Source organism: Hydractinia symbiolongicarpus, chromosome 10, assembly GCF_029227915.1.
Source record: "Hydractinia symbiolongicarpus strain clone_291-10 chromosome 10, HSymV2.1, whole genome shotgun sequence".
Taxonomy (NCBI): domain Eukaryota; kingdom Metazoa; phylum Cnidaria; class Hydrozoa; order Anthoathecata; family Hydractiniidae; genus Hydractinia; species Hydractinia symbiolongicarpus.
This window is the reverse complement of record NC_079884.1, coordinates 20,540,240-20,561,227: the sequence shown is the minus strand read 5'-3', so window position 1 is coordinate 20,561,227 and position 20,988 is coordinate 20,540,240. Positions and strand designations below refer to the sequence as shown.

Here is a 20,988-nt window from a genome sequence, read left to right as displayed (position 1 = left end):
AAAAGAAAAAAGGTTTATGGCTTTTGTTGACGATTACTCCCTATTGAAGAAAAAACAACAGATTTAAGTATCCGGTGTCAAAAACGGGGGTATGATTCATATCAACAATTGATCAAAGTCACTTATTTCTATTCAAATTTTTATTTCGTTTATTCAATTCTTCCCAAGCATGCGTAAATAGTTGAACTATAGCTACCTATAACACTACAGGCTGTTGACAAGTTTTGACGTTAGAACTAAGAAAGTGGATGTTTTCCCCCTAGAAAAACTTCTTTTTATAGAATAAATACTCTACAAATATGGTTTGTAATGTAGGAATTTTTATGTTAAGCTGTCTGAAAACTTCGGTTGTATATATGTTAATACTTTTAAAAACTTCTAATTTTTTAGCATAACATTTTGATAGCTTGTAAAATTTGACAAGATTTCGATTGTTCACACGGTGGAGATAATTTATAGATTTTGTTTTGATTAGAATTTTGTTGATTTTTGAAACTGTTGCAAAAAAGATTGATTGATCAAGGTCTTATTGCTTATTGTTCTTGATGAGTCAGATTTAATAATAGAACTTCCTCATGTTATATGAAAGCTGTTAAAGTCAACAAACTTCATACGTTTTACTCCAACAGAATCAAATAATTAGTTTAAAAATGTTGTCAGCAAATAAAAAAAATATATAATGATATCACAGTTGTTTGTATGTCGTCACTTAAAAAAGTTTCCCGCTTTTTTATAAAATGTCATTGTCTTGCGGTTTTCTTTTACACAATGTTCAAGCTTGTTAGACAAGTTTCATATTTTCCCGAATTGTAAATAGCGTATTAATTGCGAAAAACTCTTTTGATTTCCACAAATAATTAAAAAGTATGGGGCAAATTTAAAATGTTAAATATAAACGCAGTTTTTGGTTCAAAAATAATAGTTTTAAATTCCTACCAGTAAAGTGATTTCTAAAAAAAACAATAACAACGATTTCGTCCGAGTAATAAAATCAGAAACTTGTTTCTACTTTTCTACTTAAACTCAAAACAAATAAACTGTGAGAGTTCACAAACATTTCGCCGTCGGATTTTCCTCCTGGAAATCCGCTTTTATACGAAAAAGTGCACACACTTTTTGTAAAAGCAACACGCAATTTTGACGGACGCTTGTTGTTGGTTAAGTTTCTTCTGTCTTTTACAGGCTCAACTGTTACTTGTTACTGGTTGGAAAGACCAATTCACTTGTTTTATCGCTATATGAAAAGAGAAAATTCTCAGAAACTATTGTTGTTTTTAAAACTTCTGCTGTTTCTTCTTTTTCATATTTTCTCACTTCAGCCTGACTCTTGCTTTGCTTCGTTTTTTGAAGGATTCCAGCCTCACAGTGTTAATAAGTTCTTATTTCCTTACAAAAAAACAAACAAACGTGTATTAAGTTCTAACAACATTCAGTCAAGTTTGAGTTTCCGTTACAGCCATCCTAAGTCACCTAGTGGAAATCCTCCTTTGAAACCTCTTACCGTTTTCAGAACAGTATCTGCGTGTCATTTTTTTTCTTGCTAAATCTCAAAACAGCTTATGCGCTTTCTATAATCCACCATATTGGTTGTAATTCATAAAATAGCGGAAACAAAAAGCATTCCAAATTAAAATATTAAAATCACTCCTTAAAACATCGAATAAATATCAACATAAAACCAACTCATTATGATTATTCACCCAGGACAACCTCTAAGCATATATGGTACTGCTATCAATGAAGATGATACGAAGCACTTAAAACTCCCACTTGTATTAGAAATATCGTGAAAGAACAGGATTGAAAGTCCAAAGGAAAGAAAGCTAAGGCGTAAAATTGCGCGTGTTAACACCGTCTGTTGAAATTGGAGCATAACTTTATGTTCTATTAAAAGGGTTCCATCATATATGACTGTACAAAGGCGGTAAGGTTGACGTTAGATATCCACTTAGCTATATAAGTCTTGGGATTTCTAAAACAAAAGTTATTAAAAATTTTATTTCGATAAGGAAAACCTCTTGGGATTTTAGTAACGGAACTGAATTTTAATGAGTCCGTTGTTGTTTACCGTTGTGTGTAGTTTTTTGCATGAAAAGATGGGTATACCAGAGTGTGGGAAAAAGATTTAAAAAAAAGTTAATGAAAGGAATTTTTTTTCCTTTTCTTTTCCCTATTTGTTCTATGTTTACTCTGTCCCATAAGAGTTTTGGGCACAGGTGGAAATGTGATTAGCCGGTGTGGATGGATGTGGCTGAGATATGTGAAATATATAGAAATTCATAAAAGAAGTGAAGAAAAAAAAGATCTCTAATTGATAAATTATAAATTAATGACAAAACTTAAATTTGGAATAAATTATTCTTATTACAAAGTAAACTCTTGTACTTCGAAGCTTGTCTATTTTTTTACTTTTCTCATTTCATGAAAATTTAATACACATTTATATATCCGAGAATAAACAGGTACAGGTAGATGGATGTTTTGTTTATATCATACTTGTCGCCACTTCCGTATTGTTTAGACATTAAAAGAAAACAACCACACCATCAGTTTAAAGAAGCACTTCCAAGTGAAAATAACTAAATGAAATTGTTATGATCCAAATACAGTGAAAAGCGTCAGTGGAAAAATATGTATATAGTCAGCCCAACATGTTTATATTGACAATAACACACAATTTTAGCAAGCATACAATCTCTATAATACTAGTCATTGTCTGTCTGTCAGCCAAGACTGGGTGACGTACGAAATCTACTGGCGCCGTAGATTAGTGGTTATAGCTCTCGTACTCTGTGCGGGAGACCGGGGTTCGATTCCTCTTGACGGCGATTCAACATGGGCGAGTGAATGTTACCATAGCCCCGGGTTAACCCAAGCCATGTGAGGGAAATTGGGAAGATGGCACACTGTGTGGGCCGTTGGATGTTGCCGGGAGTTGTCTAGTAGAGCGCGGGCTCTAATTGGGTCTGCGTAGCTCAAAATGAGCATTAAATACTCTAGGACTCTCCATCTACGCCATGGCCCCTCCTGGAAATAATAGACAGGGTATATCCCTCGATATTTGTGAGGCTAGCCATGTAAAATATGCACATCTATCTATCTATCTATCTTTACGCTAAAAATAACAAATGCGATATATTTTTGTCGATTTTGTTTATTGACGTGCAAATTCTCTTTGATTTTCCATAGGCTGTCTGTTATATTAATACCCGTAATTCGCCTTTCACATTAGTGGTTCTCGAATGAATTTATTTATTGTTCTTCACTGCGAATGTGTTTATTTCTTTTCTTTTAACTTATTTCCCATTCTGTGTAGGAGACAAAAGTTGAAAATCGAAACTCTACATTTTGTAGCGTCTACTTATGGCATCATCTTTAAAAGAGGTCCGTCTTCTTTTTCTTGAAAGGAACAAGATAATTATTTTGTATGGTTATTGTTTGTAAACATAAAAAATTATTTAATATAAAGATAAATGACAGTAAAAAATACATTTTATTTATTTATCACTTCGTCTTTATTCTTTACAAATGCTGTAATTTACAAATTATAAATAGACTGACCATTCTCACTTTCATTACTTGAAAATAAACCAACATCATCATGTAGAAATGTAAACAATGACGGCCGACGCAACTAACGTCAGACGGTAAACCGCATATTAACTTATCGGAAGAAGGGCAAGAACCATTCAAATTTACCCTGAACACTCCTTCGCAGATAATGTAAAAATAATTAATAAAAATAAAATTAAGCTCCTTTTTTCGATTCTACGTTCACACCGAATAGGTTTAATTAACCGTGCCGTTCCAGTTCAATGACCTTGCTTTAGTGTCAATGACAAAAACTATTTTCTTCTTAATGTCGTTCTCTTGTCACTAATGTTTTTGACATTTGAGAAAGGGTAGAGAAGGAGCCGGTTTTTTATATGCAACATTCAGTTTTGTGTCAGGACTTTTGTTATATTTTATTTAGGATTGTAGTAAAGGTTCTTATAACTTCTCTGCACCGTATTCATTCGGCGATTTTTGACATTTAGACCAAAAGCTTCGCTAAAACCATTAGTTCAAATCCTTAGATCGTCAACCCAAGTCCAATGTCTGTATTCTGTATCGTTGTGGTGGTTTTGGGGTTAAAATTGTTGAAAAAAGAAGGAAAAAAGAAAAATTTGTATAGCAATAAAGCCAACTTAATTAACCATTTACAACTCTTTACAAATGTTAAGTAAACGAAATCATAGAGTGCTGTCAGTATAAATCTGAGTAACTTAGCGAGCTGTTCTTCTTTAAACATTTAAGTGAGTCTGTGCGGGTTATTTTAGACTTTATCAGACCTCACTTCATCGCGTTACTCAGCTGCAACAATACTCTTAATCACCAATGACTTCTAGGAAACTAAAATAAATGAAGGGAGGTGAATTACCAGTGATTTGTTGGGTGAGCATGGTCATCAACCTCGATCCCAGGACCTGCTGTTTCTTTTTGTACATTGGACAGTGAGGCCTTTTTCCTCAGACCTAGTAATAAGCGCAGCGCAGATGAGAGACAGAAAGCTCTGGGAACGAGGTCGCATATCTAATCTTTGCAACATGATATAGGTTATCATTATATATAATTTAGTAAATAAAGCCATATGCTAAAAGAGTTGTAATAAAAGGGCTACCCCAGCAGTCTAATATGAGAGAATAAAACCAAAATGCTCAACGATATCAGGTTGTTTTATGCCGTCTTCTCTGATCCAAAAAAGGTAAAAACCCAGGAAAGAGGGTGTTGTTGATGTTTAACCTCTCTTTTTCCATGCTTTTTTTATTCCCAACCTCGTCCCCAGTGCTTCTACGCCTATATTATCCGACAAGGCGACCTGTCAGAACATTAAAGCCGTAAAAGAGTCCTAGGAACGATGTTGGCTTCGTTTCCAATTATGTAGAAAGTGATAACTATTTTTTTAAAAACAAAAATGCGTATTACTGATTGGGAAGACGAGTTTGAAAAACTGATTTAAGTAATATACTTTTCCTGGTATAACAAGACAACTCATATGTCGCGTATGCCGTGAAACTATGTTTTCACGTACCCTTACTAAATTCAATCCCCAACTTTGATTTCTTACCTTCTTCTCTTCTCCCTGAAGATTGTGCTTCAAGCTGGAAATTTGAATTTGTAGGAACAGAAGAAAAAAGCTACATCAAAGTGAAAACTGAAAGCATGCTTTGTGTTCACGTTTATCAGGCGCACTATGATACACAGTATGCTACGTTGACACCATTTCCCCATTGCGGTTATTTTCCACAAACAGAATTTCGTCGACTTATGTTGGAAAACTAACATTTTATACTTATTATTAGTAAAAGAACAGTAAAAGTATGTAGTGGTTATATTTATGTTTTGAACCGTATTACTATAAAAATTGAAAGATATGATAAATTGTATGTAAATATTAGTAGATATAATTGTATAGCAATGTGTAGAGAAAATGCACTGGTTAAAAGAGTTTATCTTCCTTTTTAACCGTTCTTTGCACGACAAAACACAATGAATGATTATGATTAATTATTGTGTATGTACGTCGTTTAAAATATTCTAAAAGTTTTAAGGCAAAAGAACAATGGTCACGACAAAATAAGGAAGACTGCGACACTTAAAAATATAACAAGAAAGTTTTAAGGCTTTTACGTATATACTGTTTAGAACATACCTATACGCTATTAGCGTTGGGACAATTTCGTGACACTATAAAAATTTTTTATAAACATTTTTTTTTCGCTGCACAAAAAAAGACGCGCGTGCAATGGAGAAATGTAGCATCGCAGGGGTACAAAAATGTGGCACTAAATCGAGTTTCTTTGTCTACATCTTATTAATACGCACAAAATCAGGTCCGTCAGAAGAAGTCTAATTTTGGATGATAAAAAAAGGTGGGGAATTTTTTAAAATTATGCTATTAAATTATGCCCCTCAAACTGCAACGTTCCATGAAAGTGTGCAATTATTATCAGTAGTAAACTGAAAAGGAAAACCAATTGACATTTTTAATATATATTATTATGCAAACAAGAAAAATTGGTTAATTTCCAATTAAAAAGAGTCATTACATTGTCCTATTTATCAGACAGACAATATCATCTTCCGGGCTGAGGATCTAAACAAATACACCCACTTGTGCAATAAGACGGTAGACAGTACGGTAATGTGGGAGGTGGTGTGGTTATGTGAATTGGAGGATGCATAGTCGTTGTTGTCGGAGTTGTTTGTGGGACAGTTGGACATGGAGTGCATGGAAATTCCGGACAAGGCCTTGTACAACAGGTTGTACAACAGGTTGTAGGACACGATTCACAACAACACTGATTTCGGCAGGGTCCTTTAGGAGACATATCATTGTTGCATTTTTCGAAATTTGACTTCTTACATAGATTTTTGCATTCCTGTGGTAAGTTTGGTTTCTCACAGCATGTTGTTTTATGTAAGTTCTCGTCACAATTTTGTGGACAAGGCTTCTCACAGCAGTTATTTGGACATTGCTCTTTACAACATGTCGTCGGACATGGTTCTTTACAAGTTGCCGAGTTTTTACAACAAATTGCTTGGTCAGGTTTTTTACAACATGTTCCGGGGCATGGATAGCAAGTTGTTGGGCATGGATCCTTGCAACAAGATACTGGGGATATATCTTGATGTGGCATCAGATCTTGTCCGTTGCAGCATGTACAATGATTCAAACATGGTTTTTTAATCTCACACGGTATGTCACATGGGTCAGGTGATAAACATTTATTTTCACAGCAAGAACAGTGACGTTGTTTATCGCAACACGATACGTCACACGGCTTTTCGCAACACGTGGGAACGCAAGTACAGGGCTCACAATTGTTGCAACAGCAACAACAATCTTGGTTAGGCTTAGTTATGCACGTGTCGCATCCGTAAACTTCAAATCGTAAACAAGGCTTCGAATGATACTCCATAACGAATATTCTAATTGATTTGGCTTTTATTGGGTGCTCTAGTTTGTTATAAACGACTGTATTCGAATCGCTGCTACCACTAAATATCTGAAATAGAAATAAATAAATTATTAAAAGATTTTTTTCTAATTAACAGATAGAGTGGTCTGTTTCAGTGTAAAACAGTTCTGTCCATATGTGTTAGAGAATAGACCAGTAAGTCAATCAATCTTGGTTCAATTTAAAATGTAATATTCAGAGTATTATTAAATACAAAATTAAATCAATTCATTGAATGTATGTTACTGCCCCACTTTTTCTCTCAATGTACAGTGATCATTAAATTTTTACACATATTATTTTCCTCAACTATTATTCATTTTTTTTCTACAAAACATAGAAACAGAAGTGTTAGGAAGGAATTGAAAGATGCGAAAACTGCTTTGGTTCATCACATATATCTCCACATCACTGGCAGAATATCGCCAGCTAACCTTACACCATGTTGCTGATGATATGAAAGTATCACATTCTGGTGTCTTATCTACAACTCGGACGAATCGTTTGACAGGCTGCTTTTGGGATTGCATTAATACCCTGCGATGCGCATGTACACAGATCTATCACCATGAAAACAACGACACGTTTTCTTGTAGTTTGATCACAGCAGAATTGTGCAACACAAAACTGGAATACGCACTTGGTTACACATTCTACACTTCCTCACATCAAAATTTTAAGATACAACTAACACATGGACAACAGTTTTGTATCTCATATGAAGAATCAACGTTAAAGCTTGATTTCTGTTCCTCTAAATACACATATTTTCAAATCGATACATATGGGACATTGATGGCTGGCAATCTTTGTGTCCATGCTGTTAATGACGAGTTTCGTCTCACTGAAGATTGTGCTTCAAGCTGGAAATTTGAATTTGTAGGAACAGAAGAAAAAAGCTACATCAAAGTGAAAACTGAAAGCATGCTTTGTGTTCACGTTTATCAGGCGCACTATAATACACAGTACGCTACGTTGACACCATTTCCCCATTGCGGTTATTTTCCACAAACAGAATTTCGTCGACTTATGTTGAAAAACTAACATTTTATACTTATTATTAGTAAAGGAACAGTAAAAGTATGTAGTGGTTATATTTATGTTTTGAACCGTATTACTATAAAAATTGAAAGATATGATAAATTGTATGTAAATATTAGTAGATATAATTGTATAGCAATTTGTAGAGAAAATGCACTGGTTAAAAGAGTTTGTCTTCCTTTTTAACCGTTCTTTGCACGACAAAACACAATGAATGATTATGATTAATTATTGTGTATGTACGTCGTTTAAAATATTCTAAAAGTTTTAAGGCAAAAGAACAATGGTCACGACAAAATAAGGAAGACTGCGACATTTAAAAATATAACAAGAAAGTTTTAAGGCTTTTACGTATATACTGTTTAGAACATACCTATACGCTATTAGCGTTAGGACAATTTCGTGACACTATAAAATTTTTTTATAAACATTTTTTTTTCGCTGCACAAAAAAAGACGCGCGTGCAATGGAGAAATGTAGCATCGCAGGGGTACAAAAATGTGGCACTAAATCGAGTTTCTTTGTCTACATCTTATTAATACGCACAAAATCAGGTCCGTCAGAAGAAGTCTAATTTTGGATGATAAAAAAAGGTGGGGAATTTTTTAAAATTATTCTATTAAATTATGCCCCTCAAACTGCAACGTTTCATGAAAGTGTGCAATTATTCTCAGTAGTAAACTGAAAAGGAAAACCAATTGACATTTTTAATATTATTATTATGCAAACAAGAAAAAATTGTTTACTTTCCAATTAAAAAGCGTCATTACATTGTCCTATTTATTAGACAGACAATATCATCTTCCGGGCTGAGGATCTAAACAAATACACCCACTTGTGCAATAAGACGGTGGACAGTACGGTAATGTGGGAGGTGGTGTGGTTATGTGAATTGGAGGATGCATAGTCGTTGTTGTCGGAGTTGTTGGTGGGACAGTTGGACAGGGAGTGCATGGACATTCCGTACAAGGCCTTGTACAACAGGTTGTACAACAGGTTGTAGGACACGATTCACAACAACACTGATTTCGGCAGGGTCCTTTAGGAGACATATCATTGTTGTATTTTTCGCAATTTGACTTCTCACATAGATTTTTGCATTCCTGTGGTAAGTTTGGTTTCTCACAGCATGTTGTTTTATGTAAGTTCTCGTCACAATTTTGTGGACAAGGCTTCTCACAGCAGTTATTTGGACATTGCTCTTTACAACATGTCGTCGGACATGGTTCTTTACAAGTTGCCGGGTTTTTACAACAAATTGCTTGGTCAGGTTTTTTACAACATGTTCCGGGGCATGGATAGCAAGTTGTTGGGCATGGATCCTTGCAACAAGATACTGGGGATATATCTTGATGTGGCATCAGATCTTGTCCGTTGCAGCATGTACAATGATTCAAACATGGTTTTCTAATCTCACACGGTATCTCACATGGGTCAGGTGATAAACATTTATTTTCACAGCAAGAGCAGTGACATTGTTTATCGCAACACGATACGTCACACGGCTTTTCGCAACACGTGGGAACGCAAGTACAGGGCTCACATTTGTTGCAACAGCAACAACAATCTTGGTTAGGCTTAGTTATGCACGTGTCGCATCCGTAAACTTCAAATCGTAAACAAGGCTTCGAATGATACTCCATAACGAATATTCTAATTGATTTGGCTTTTATTGGGTGCTCTAGTTTGTTATAAACGACTGTATTCGAATCGCTGCTACCACTAAATATCTGAAATAGAAATAAATAAATTATTAAAAGATTTTTTTCTAATTAACAGATAGAGTGGTCTGTTTCAGTGTAAAACAGTTCTGTCCATATGTGTTAGAGAATAGACCAGTAAGTCAATCAATCTTGTTTCAATTTCAGCTTCAGCAGAGTAGCATGAGACGTTCAGGTAAGCTTGTGATAATCGTGCAAAATAGTGACTATACTATAATGGGATTTATAATCCTAATGAAGCAGCAGTTAAAAATCCAATTGGTGAAATTGGATGTTCTTATAAAGCATATTATTATAAAGGAAAAAAGTGTAATGGAATCACAAAATATCCTTCTTTACCCTTGGATGGCCATAATATTTGTAAACTTCCCAATTTACATCATCGACACTAAGTTGGAGCTTAAACTTCGTGACGTATTCCGACATACAAGATCTACCTAAAAAAGGATTGAAATTATGTCTTAGTAAAGAGTACAAGCGTAAATTGTAACAAGCTGGGGAAAAACAAACATTATTAATAAGGGACTGTTCATTGGCTAACCCGGTTAGGTTGGCTGGCTCGCTTTCCATACAAACACGTAGCGAGGTCTCGGTTAAGTGAGACAACGTGGTCAATCAGGACACTCTGGAAAAACAATTTCTGCTTTTTCACACCTTTTCATACAATTACTGCTCAACAGATTTCCCGATGAAAAACATTATTACTGGTTATATACGCTATATACGTGCCACATTTAGAGTAAATTAAATCTAAGGAATTTTAAAAATACCAATGTAGGGGTCCCATGAATGGTAAACTGAAACCTACCTTGTGTTGCTATTTTAGTTACAACAAATTCTTTCCCCAGATTGACTGCAATCCAATGTGGTTCTAGTGACATTGTGCTTGCACACCAGGAACCAGCTCCATTATCTTGTTCTGTTTGAAACAAGCGTGCATACCATGGATGAAAGGTGGTGCCTTCTGAGGATTGACAAGACGAACTGGCGTGGAAATTGCTGTCAGAGATGATCTGTGCATTTGAAACACCTGATAAGAACAATTATATGTAGGTATACTTAAACAATGGAGTCGATAAAAAAATCAAAAGAGAAAAGCATGTAATACAAGCTTTTTTCTTTTATAAGAAGATGTTTCATATTAATAACAAGCTGAGATTCCAGTTTAAAAACAATAAGTCTACTATTGTTTAGAATAATAAGAAAGTAAGCAAAATTCTGTACAAAACTACAGTCTATAGCCAACATAAATAACATACAAAGCCCTGTGGGGAGGCCGAGAATGGGGTGAAACTTACGCATAAATTGCATGCAAATCTGCAATGAAACTCTACCCTTACCTAAAGCATCGTTGCAAGGTCTTTTAATGAAGGAGCAATTGATCTCATCCGACCCATCTTGACAATCTGTTTCGCCATCGCATTGCCATCCTCTTGGTATCTTTTCTTGATTTTTACATTCAAATACACCTTTGCTCAGACTAAGACTTTTTACAGGAAACGATGTGACGTAAGGTGATAGTAATAAGAGGTGAAAGCTTGTCAGGATAAAGCTACAAATCATGGCTTAAAAAGAAATACAACAATACTTAGTGAAAACATGAAGATTCGCTTTCTATTAAAGTTTTCTTTGCTACAGCTTCCACCATTAAGTGTTTATACACACATTTGACCAACTTCAAAAGTGTTTGCAGTAGACATAGCGGGCATATTTCTTAAAAGTTTACTTAAACAACAAGTTAGTTTCATATGAAAGAACTTGAAATATTGCTTATAAATCTTTTTATTTTTTTGAAAAATCATTATTTGTTTTTGAAGTAATGAGTCTTAATTCTCGCTAATTATGCAAAATTTACTGCAACACTACATGCAAATAATACCGTTCCAATAACTAGAAATTAACAAAAACATTCCATAAAAAAGCATTGTTCTATACAAAAATTACGTTTTTTTCGTTGATGCTCTTCATAACTATATCCAGTGTTTTAATTTCACGTAAACCAATTTGGAAAATAATCAACTGATTCTATACCCATAAAATCACAGGTCGGAACTTCAATCTTATCTCATGGTACACCTGGATTTTTTTGCATGATCAAAAAGAATTAGCTCTTTTTGATCACAAAAGCAGTAAAAAATAAAAAAGCGGTTTTAAATCTCTTTGAGATTAAAACCCCAACTATAATTGCTTGATGACTAAATTGTATCCGCATTTAGGGTTGGAAGAACATGCACTGTGCGCATATACGTAATTCACTAGAAACGACAACATCTCATAGTAAATATAATTACTGTACAATTAACTTTAACAAACTCTATTTATGTTTTGGAAAGCGCGAACAAGTAATAAGAACAACAACAAAACCAAAAACGAAAATATTTACAAGTAACGAGACATATCATACTTTTTGATCTTGAGGTGTTCCACTGTACAAAAATGTGTGCCGTAAGCGGAACACGAAGTTAATTATATCATACACTTTCTAAGCATCAGTAATTTCGGTGAAACTTGTTTTTACCTTGCCTAAGTGTTAAACTAAAAAAAAATTTAAACATTGAGTAATTGTTATGGTTTGAGCTGAAAGTGTGAAAAATGTAAATCCATAAAAAGTTGGAACAAATTATTTTTGCGTTAAAGAAAACTTGGTGAAACACATTTTTTTTCCAGCAACTAATAACGAGGGGAAATCTTTAAACAGTGAAAAAATATTGTAACTTGAGAGCGTGTTATTTTTTTGTTAATTTGCACGAATTTTTTGACCTTAGAAGAGAAAGAAATAATTAACCCAAAAATCTGGTTGTTGCAAACGAGATTTGAGAGTCTGATTTGATGTCAAGAAAGTAAATGGAAGCTTAGTAACACAGTTGACTCACCTTGACGCTGTCTCGAACTTAAGCGCTATCTCGAACAAAAACCTTGGTCCAGCATTTTACATCCTAAAGTTTGTCCCGTTGTCTCGAACACCGCTTTCTTGAATTATTTGATATCTCGAACTAATTTTTTGTCCCTAACGACAAAATACAGTTGTTATCTCGAACTTTTCTGAAGTTATCTTTCAACCAGCCCATTATGAAGATTTGTGTGTTCGAACAATTTCAGTTTACAAATTTTTGAATGATTTTCAAATGTTTTTAATCTTTCGAAGTGGCGAGTTTTTTTTTCATATTCTGTTTTCTGAATTATACCGCAACTATTTAAAAACTTAAATCCACACTATCTTACATTTTGCTGGTGTTACCATTATCTCGCAGTCGTGCTTTCTCGAAATTTTTTCCGGTCTATTAAGAGTTCGAGATAGGAGGATTCGATTGTATTGCGTGGGTTGCGCTTTCACTAAATTTTCAGAGGGTACAAATTTAGAGACGGAACGCGCTTTACAAGATTTGTATACATATTTCGCGCTTTTATTAAAATGGCACCAAAAAATAATAAACATAAAAAAAAAATCTCACCCTAAAAGCCAATCCTGGTTCTTATAAAAAAGCGTTATATCTCATGTAATAATCCATAAATGCCCAGCTCTGAACCAGAAAGAACAGACTGAAAAAAAAAAACGCCATTTATTGGGAGAAATTCTGCCAACATGTTTTTGCACTGAAGAGTGTGTATTTTTAGTTATAAAAAGTGACATTTCATTTCTTTGTTTCATTTTTTCGAGAAGCTTATCATAATTTTTGATTGGTTTTGTGCATTTCTATATTTTGGTTTTGTGTGTAAATGTGCGATTCTATTATTTATTTCGGAGAATAGAAATCAGATATGACACAAAAACTCTTCGTTTGATAAATCTTTGGTCATTAAAGATGGAGAAATGCTAATGTGGCTAAGAAAGAAAATTTCTTCTTGTTATCAGAACAAGAAGAAATTTTACGATCAAAATTGGCTCAATAAAATGATGGCAAACCAATTCGCAAAAATTAAGAGTGACTCGAAGCACTCCTTATTTTTGCTTTATTTAAAGCATGTTTAAAGCAAGTAAACATAATTTGAAAGACATTGCAATAAAGCAAAAATACGTTCACATTATTAAGCACGCTTTAAATTGTGCTTTAAATTTATAGCATGCTTTCAAAATTCTAGTGTGAACCCCCAAAAAATTATTTTAGATATTAGAACTACAGATAAATATTTTAGTCAAAAAACCGAAAAATGGAATACAGTGCTGTTTAACCACCGAGTCGGTTTTATATTCTCAGAACATTTCCGCACTTTTGAGGATTATCCCAAAGAGGTGAGGAACGAGTATACCGTCTTACGATGCACCAGGCGAATAAGTATATCGTGTGAAAGGTTTCGTCATAGTTTCTATTAAAGGCGTTGATAACAACAAACAAATAGCTGGCATGGTCTCCGTAATTTCATATTATTAGAACATCAAATGCCGCCTACTAAATATGATCTTTATAAGGTGTTTTGAACTTGTACTTATGACAGCGAGATTTACCTACTTCAGATTGTTGCCAGAAGAATGTGGCAGGGAATTGTTCAAATATGAAAACATTCGGATTATACGGTAGTCCAGTTACCCAGAAAAGTAAGAAAGCATTGAGGTAGAATTCAAGGAAATTCCAAAAACTGTTCAAGAACGGGATAATTCGAGTTATATCCGGTATTGAAATTAGGAATTATTGGGATGGAAAAGTATTTTTTGTTTTAATTAATAAAAGCAAACGAAAGTGTCAAGGTTAGATATTTAAACCTCTTCCACCTACTTCCAAAAGGGAGGAAGGGGACATTAAGTTACCATTCGTTAATACTTTGTTAAGTTTACCCTTGCTCACGTTAACAGTTATTGTTACTTTATTTGTGTTTTTACTGGTGTTGCGGCCATTTATTGAGTACGTATTTTTTTAATCTCGATCCACTAATGAAAGTGGAGGGGTTAAATTTTAGTGGCGTGGGAAGGAATTTTTTGAAATTTAACTTTTTTGGAGCTTATTCTTCGTCTTGCACGCCATTGTTTCAACATACTATACGAAAAGACAATAGGCCCTAGGAACGAGGTTATTTAAATCTCAAAAATCTGTACCGGCAATCTAGTTTGTTTTCATAATTTTTACGTCATCAAAGCAAGATGGTAGTTTACTAAAATGGTACAAAGCGCCAACTACATTTTTATTGCATTGCAGCTATTTGTCTTTTGTTCTGTCGATAAATATACGATTTGTAGAGTATAGTATATATGGCTATCTGCTAAGTGGTTAAAACTGTTATCATATACATAAAGGGTTTTCTAAGAGCTTCACAAAGATAGACACTGCCGCTCTCTGGAAATAATATAGATAGATGTGCATATTTTACATGACTAGCTAGCCTCACAAATATCGAGGGATATACCCTGTCTATTATTTCCAGGATGGGGCCATGGCTTTGATGGGGAGTCCTGGAGTATTTAATGCTCTCTTTGAGCTACACTCAATTAGGGTCAGCACTCTGCCAGACAACTCCCCTGCAACATCCAACGGCCCACACAGTGTGCCGTCTCCCCAATTTCCCTCACATGGCTTGGGCTAACTCAGGGCTATGGTAATATTCAATTGCCTATATTGAATCGCCATTAAAGGAAACCTGTCTACTTGTCTAAACATTAATAACTCATTTATCTATGCATTTTCTAATGTAATAAGGGATCATCTCTGAAAAAATTGTTACATATTGTGTCATTTTTATTAACATAACATTTAGAAATTGTTTTATTATTTTCTGATTTGTTTTAAATTGTTTTAAATTTAACAAAGTATAGAACTCTTTGCATAACAATGCATAACAAACCAGTTGCTAGGAACAATTTTGGATTTATTGAAATTGCTGACTTTTCTAGCTACAGTACCGCCTGAATGTAATGTTACATGTGCACGATAGTTATCACCTTTACATGAGCTTTCGGTAGCGTCAGAACTTTCGTTTTTATTATATTCATTGTTAAATACATAATCTATTTTTGCATGTCAAAACAATAGAGTTCGTGTCCCACACGTGACATTTAACGATCGAATGAAATTTTCGTGTGGTTTTTTGTTTTTTATAATTACTGCAGCTGCTAAGGGATTAACACAAAAAAATGTTTAAAAAGTGAATTACTCTTCGTGTCTCCATTGTTTCAGCACACGAACATCTTTTATTCACACATGTATTTATTTGTTAAAGTATCTCCAAATTCGTAAACACGTAAGGGAATGTTATTGTTCTGCACACGAAAGAAGTGTTATATGTTTTGTCTATGCATGCAACGAGTTATAAAGATTTAAGAACGAAAAGCGGCGATAGATATGATTTTTTAGATTGCGTTTTTAAAATTTAAGAACGAAGAACGGCGATAGAAAAGCTTCGTTAGATCGCATTTTAAAACTTTAGAATGAAAAATGGCGATAGAAAAGCTTCATTAGATCGCATTTTAAAAGTTCAAGAACAAAAAGCGGCGATAGATATGATTTTTTAGATCGCGTTTTTAAAATTTAAGAACGAAGAACGGCGATAGAAAAGCTTCGTTAGATCGCATTTTAAAAGTTTAAGAACGAAAAACGGCGAAAGAAAAGCTTCGTTAGATCGCATTTTAAAAGTTTAAGAGCGAAAAACGGCGATAGATATGATTTTTTAGATCGCGTTTTAAAAGTTTAAGAAGGAAGAACAGCGATAGAAAAGCTTCGTTAGATCGCGTTTTAAAAATTTAAGAACGAAACGATTTTTAGATCGCATTTTAAAAGTTCAAGAACAAAGTTTTCATTAAATATTTATCTTAAAAAAACTTTTTAGCCTGATGAAAAAAATAAATATTTCTTAGAATATATAAATAAAACTTTTTAGCGCGATAAGAAAAAACACTTGCAAAAAAACTTTTTTATTTTTTATGATTATAAATATCTAAAATTTTAAGCACAGTAAAAAGAGTGTTAATATTATTCCCGAATATTACAGTTGATATTTTGTGATTGTTAACACATTCAAACAATAACATGCATGTCTTAAATTCGAACAAAAGTTTTTCGTATATTTCAGGCCTATCAATAAGAAAAAAGCTCCCGCGCGACAAAACGCGCGCGCTGAGAGGGGGAAATTCTGTTCGTGCGAGCGATCTTACAGTTCCAAAATTAAGACAAAAAGAGAAAAGAAACATTAATTTCTGAAGTCGGGGGACGATTTAACCAGTGAACCCCTAAACACTGGAGACTCGAAAGCCTTTATCTTGACTTCATTCGTTACGAAAATTGTATCATGTATATATGTTAATCTCTTTTTATCTACTTGTGGTGCTTAATTAATATAACAAAATTCTATTTTTTTTTTAGGTTCGTATATATATATTTGAAGATAACTATTTATAGAAAGTGTTTCATTATAGTTTTACAAATAGAGATCGTCCTCGCTGTCCCAGCTCTCGTCACTTGAACAACTATCATCATCTGAGCGATCATCATCAGTTATATTATCGATACGGTTTGGTTCTGACGTATTCAACTTGAGCCGCCTGCGTTTTGCCATGTAGAGCACTCTCGCTCTTTCGATGATTTCTTCCCGCTCCTGAGGTGACCACAGATTATCGTTGCCAGAAATGATCAAAGTATCCTCCAATGTATCGTGAGCCATTGAAAGTCGCCGGTCTGATAGAATGGAAGTGACAGTACTAAAGCACCGTTCAACACTGGAGTTTGATCCGGATATGCTGAGAATCAAAGAGACAAGAAGGCTCACGTTGGGAAATGATTCTCTTTTGTATGTCAACAGCGACTTCCACATGTCGCGTACTGCCATTTTATTGTAGTGAGTCGCTGCGTGTATTTTGAACTTTTTCCATTCGACCAATGATCGGTTCAAGTCGAATCCTGCATACACAAGGGGCGTGGCGAAATGATTATGTAGAAGAATTGTTTCCCGATTACCGTAATCTCTATCAGATTCCCAATATTCCATGTCGATGAATCTCATTGATGTATACAATTCCTTGTCCCTCTTATAATCACAAAAGCGCTCCTTGAGAACTTTAATCAGTGACTCGCACAACTTTTTTTTCAGAGCTTGAACAACATCAATGGCATGGTCTTGATTGATTTTATTAGTTTGGAATTTTACGGTGACGAAGGTTTTATCTTTTTTCCGCTTTTCGCCAGCTTTAATGAATTGACCCTCTAATGCTCCACTCAACCAATTCTGATCACCCGCTTTGGTACTAACACTGTAACGTCCAACATAACTGTCCAAAAACTCCAAATCACCCCCAATTTCGTCAATGTTTTCATTCAGTTCAGAAGTTGTTTGGTCGATAATCGAATTGACTGAGTAAGGTAAAAGTTCATTTGATTCAAATATTTTTGAGACAGGAACAACCATTTCAAGCATATCGAGGTAAGTTGCTATAGTCAACAAAAATTCATAGGATTTGAACTTTTTAAGAAGGCCTGAAACTTTCGCTTTCGTAGTAGCATTACTCCCTTTATCGTCCGCGATGTAATTTTCGTATGCTGTTATGTACGCTGGCCATGATTCAAGGATATTCTGAAATCCCCGCCTACGATGCCCAACAAACCTTGTTCCTGTGATCTTCGATATGTTATAGTATGTGATACCTAACGCCTTTGCACATTCTGCAACTTCAGATTTTAGTTTGCCACTATTTCGCAAGAGATAAAAATTTGTTGTGTAGAACTGATCAACCTCGTTCATCTTGTTTATATTGAATGCTTCCTTAACTGCGAGTTCTATGCGGTGGTTTGCACAGTGAATCATCAACATCCATGGCCGCCCCTGATCCTTCATCTGCGTCAAAACGCCCTTGTATTTACCAAAGTTAACACTGGCTCCGTCCGCCGTACAACTGACAACCTTTTTAGTGAAGCTCTCTTGGTCCATCAAAAGCGCACTATTGTCGTCACGGAAAATACTTTCAATACCGGCAACAATCGAACAAGCATCACCCCCACCGAACCTAGCCACTTCCAGCAAACTCGCAACCACGTAAACTGGAACACCGCTCCTCTCAGTTCTCACTAAAACAAGTTCTTTTTCCCTTTCAGTTTTTCTGGCTTGGCTACCATCTGATAGAATCGACATAAAATAACCACTTGCAAGTACAACTGCACATTTTTCCCTGACAGCCTCAGCTATGCAATTAACAAACTCACGTCCAGAACGACCGTCTTCTTTCCTCTCTATGAGTCGCACACCATTCTCCTTGCAGCATTTAACCTGAAAAGTCAGATAGATAAAACAATAATGGTCGTACTCAAACAATACTCGAACATGGTTTCTACCTATTTCGAAAACTTTAAACATATTTATAAGGGCAACTTACCAAAACACCAAAGTGTTTGTGTGGCATTGTCGGTTCCATCGCCATGTGATACGCACATTTAATAAGCTTCGTATATGCCTCAGCCGCGGATTTTGCGTTTGCTGATTCAATAGTCGTTTGGATCTATGAAATATGAAGTGAACGTAATTGTGTTAGAGTGAAAGTAAATAAAACTTGAAAAACCCTATTTTGTAGAAACAAACCTTGTCAACGCTAGCTCCCGTCTTAACACATGTGATTGATGGTAATCGATCTTCCTTTGGTTTACTTTTCTCACACGATAGTGCGAGAGAATGACCTTCGCCGGAAATATGTCGCGTAACAGAGTGTTTTGTTACGAAACTTGTCCCATCAATATATGTCAGGACAGCTTCCTTCACTGGTCCCTTGCAATTCAGATGCTGAAGAATAGCAGGCTTGTTTTTCGCACAAAGTTTGCACCAAACGAAGTTAACAAATCTATTTCCATTTTCTTCTAAAGTTTTATGTCCGATAATATCATCAATACCCCATTTCATGAAAGTATAATTGGATTTTGTTCCCTTTGATACTTTTTTTTGACGAAGACATGTCGCGATAATGATTTCAGATAAATATAGCAATCGAGTTTTCAAAACATACGATCCTGCTGTATTCTATTCTATTTTAGAATAACGTTTCGAACGCTCTCACCCAGGAATGTTCCCATAACAAAACTATTTTTGAATGAATGGAGAAACAGGGAGATGGAGTGTTATGTAAAACAAAAGAAATACATTACTCATTTTCTTGTTTATTACAAGAACAGGTTCCACATAAATACGCGTGGTGTGATCAACAAAACAAATTACAAGTCTTGTTACACAACTATAGAAAAAAACAACATTTGATAACTGAAAGTACGAAAACAAAAGAAATATATTTCATTCACAAACAAATGGAATCAATCATAATTGTTACGTTACAAAAACATCGTTTGACCATGTGACTATAAACATCATCCACTTCTAACTTTTTCATGTCGATGTATCTTCGTACGATTCCGATTTCAGCATGTCGGGGTCTGGTAACAAAGTAGATTCACAAAACGGAATATCTAAAGGTCATTACTGGAACGATATGTTTTCGCTTCGCACCTAACGTGAATGGTTGGTCAGTTTATGATTAGTAAAATGAACTACTCTATCTAAAATAGAAAATACAATCTCAGGAATTTAGGATATTATCGCTCAGCTACATAACATGGAATCAATCTAGGCGAGTGAAAAATCACTCCACAGAGGCCTCATATTTCAGAATTAGGCGCGTGTTTGCGTGCGCGGGAGCGATCGTGCGCCTCTTATTGATCAGCATATTTCAGAATTAGGCGCGTGTTTGCGTGCGCGGGAGCGATCGTGCGCCTCTTATTGATAGGCCTGATATTTTATTGTTAACACACACACCTATAGATAACAATAGAAACATGCAAAATACGTGTGATAACAATAGACACATAAAGTTTTTTTTATGTAAACATCACATCGTTACGCGACATTGTGAAATGCGTGTACATGTAACATTACATTCAGGCGGTACTGTATAGTGCTTTCCCCTTTTTCCAAGTAAACATTGTTGTTTTTATAAGCAACTCCATTTCAGCCTGGGGTTGCTAAGGCGTTTTTGCAATTTCAGCCTCAAAGTTGCTTAATGGTTGCTTCATTTGTACAAATACATCTGTAATATAACCTGGAATCTCATTGAGCAAGTAAAAAAGCAGACACATGCAATGAGTTTAAAGTAGCATCAAATAGGGTAAATCAACATTACAACTATTTTTTATTTCACTCAAATAAATATGTGGGAAAAAAATTCTGATTTAGTAAATATCAAGGACAGAAGAGGGTTATGGTCAGTAACCAATGTTGTTTTTGCAATTTTTTGTACAGATTCTTCTTGTGGAAGACTGATCTAAGTGTGTAGT

General features: G+C 34.8%; 2 protein-coding genes across 2 annotated transcripts; both read right to left on the bottom strand.

Moving 5' to 3' along the window:
- Positions 1 to 5,479: 5,479 nt before the first annotated feature.
- On the bottom strand, positions 5,480 to 7,296 carry LOC130612957 (keratin-associated protein 9-1-like). The gene is made up of 3 exons (XM_057434287.1): positions 7,273 to 7,296; positions 6,155 to 7,049; positions 5,480 to 5,577 (listed from the first exon to the last, which is right to left on the bottom strand). The coding sequence occupies exons 1-3, from the start codon at positions 7,294 to 7,296 to the stop codon at positions 5,480 to 5,482; spliced, it is 1,017 nt and encodes a 338-aa protein (XP_057290270.1).
- Positions 7,297 to 9,877: 2,581 nt separating this feature from the next.
- On the bottom strand, positions 9,878 to 11,640 carry LOC130613218 (low-density lipoprotein receptor-related protein 1B-like). Its single transcript, XM_057434554.1, has 2 exons — positions 11,104 to 11,640; positions 9,878 to 10,793 (listed from the first exon to the last, which is right to left on the bottom strand). The coding sequence occupies exons 1-2, from the start codon at positions 11,324 to 11,326 to the stop codon at positions 10,498 to 10,500; spliced, it is 519 nt and encodes a 172-aa protein (XP_057290537.1). The 5' UTR covers positions 11,327 to 11,640; the 3' UTR covers positions 9,878 to 10,497.
- Positions 11,641 to 20,988: the final 9,348 nt, after the last annotated feature.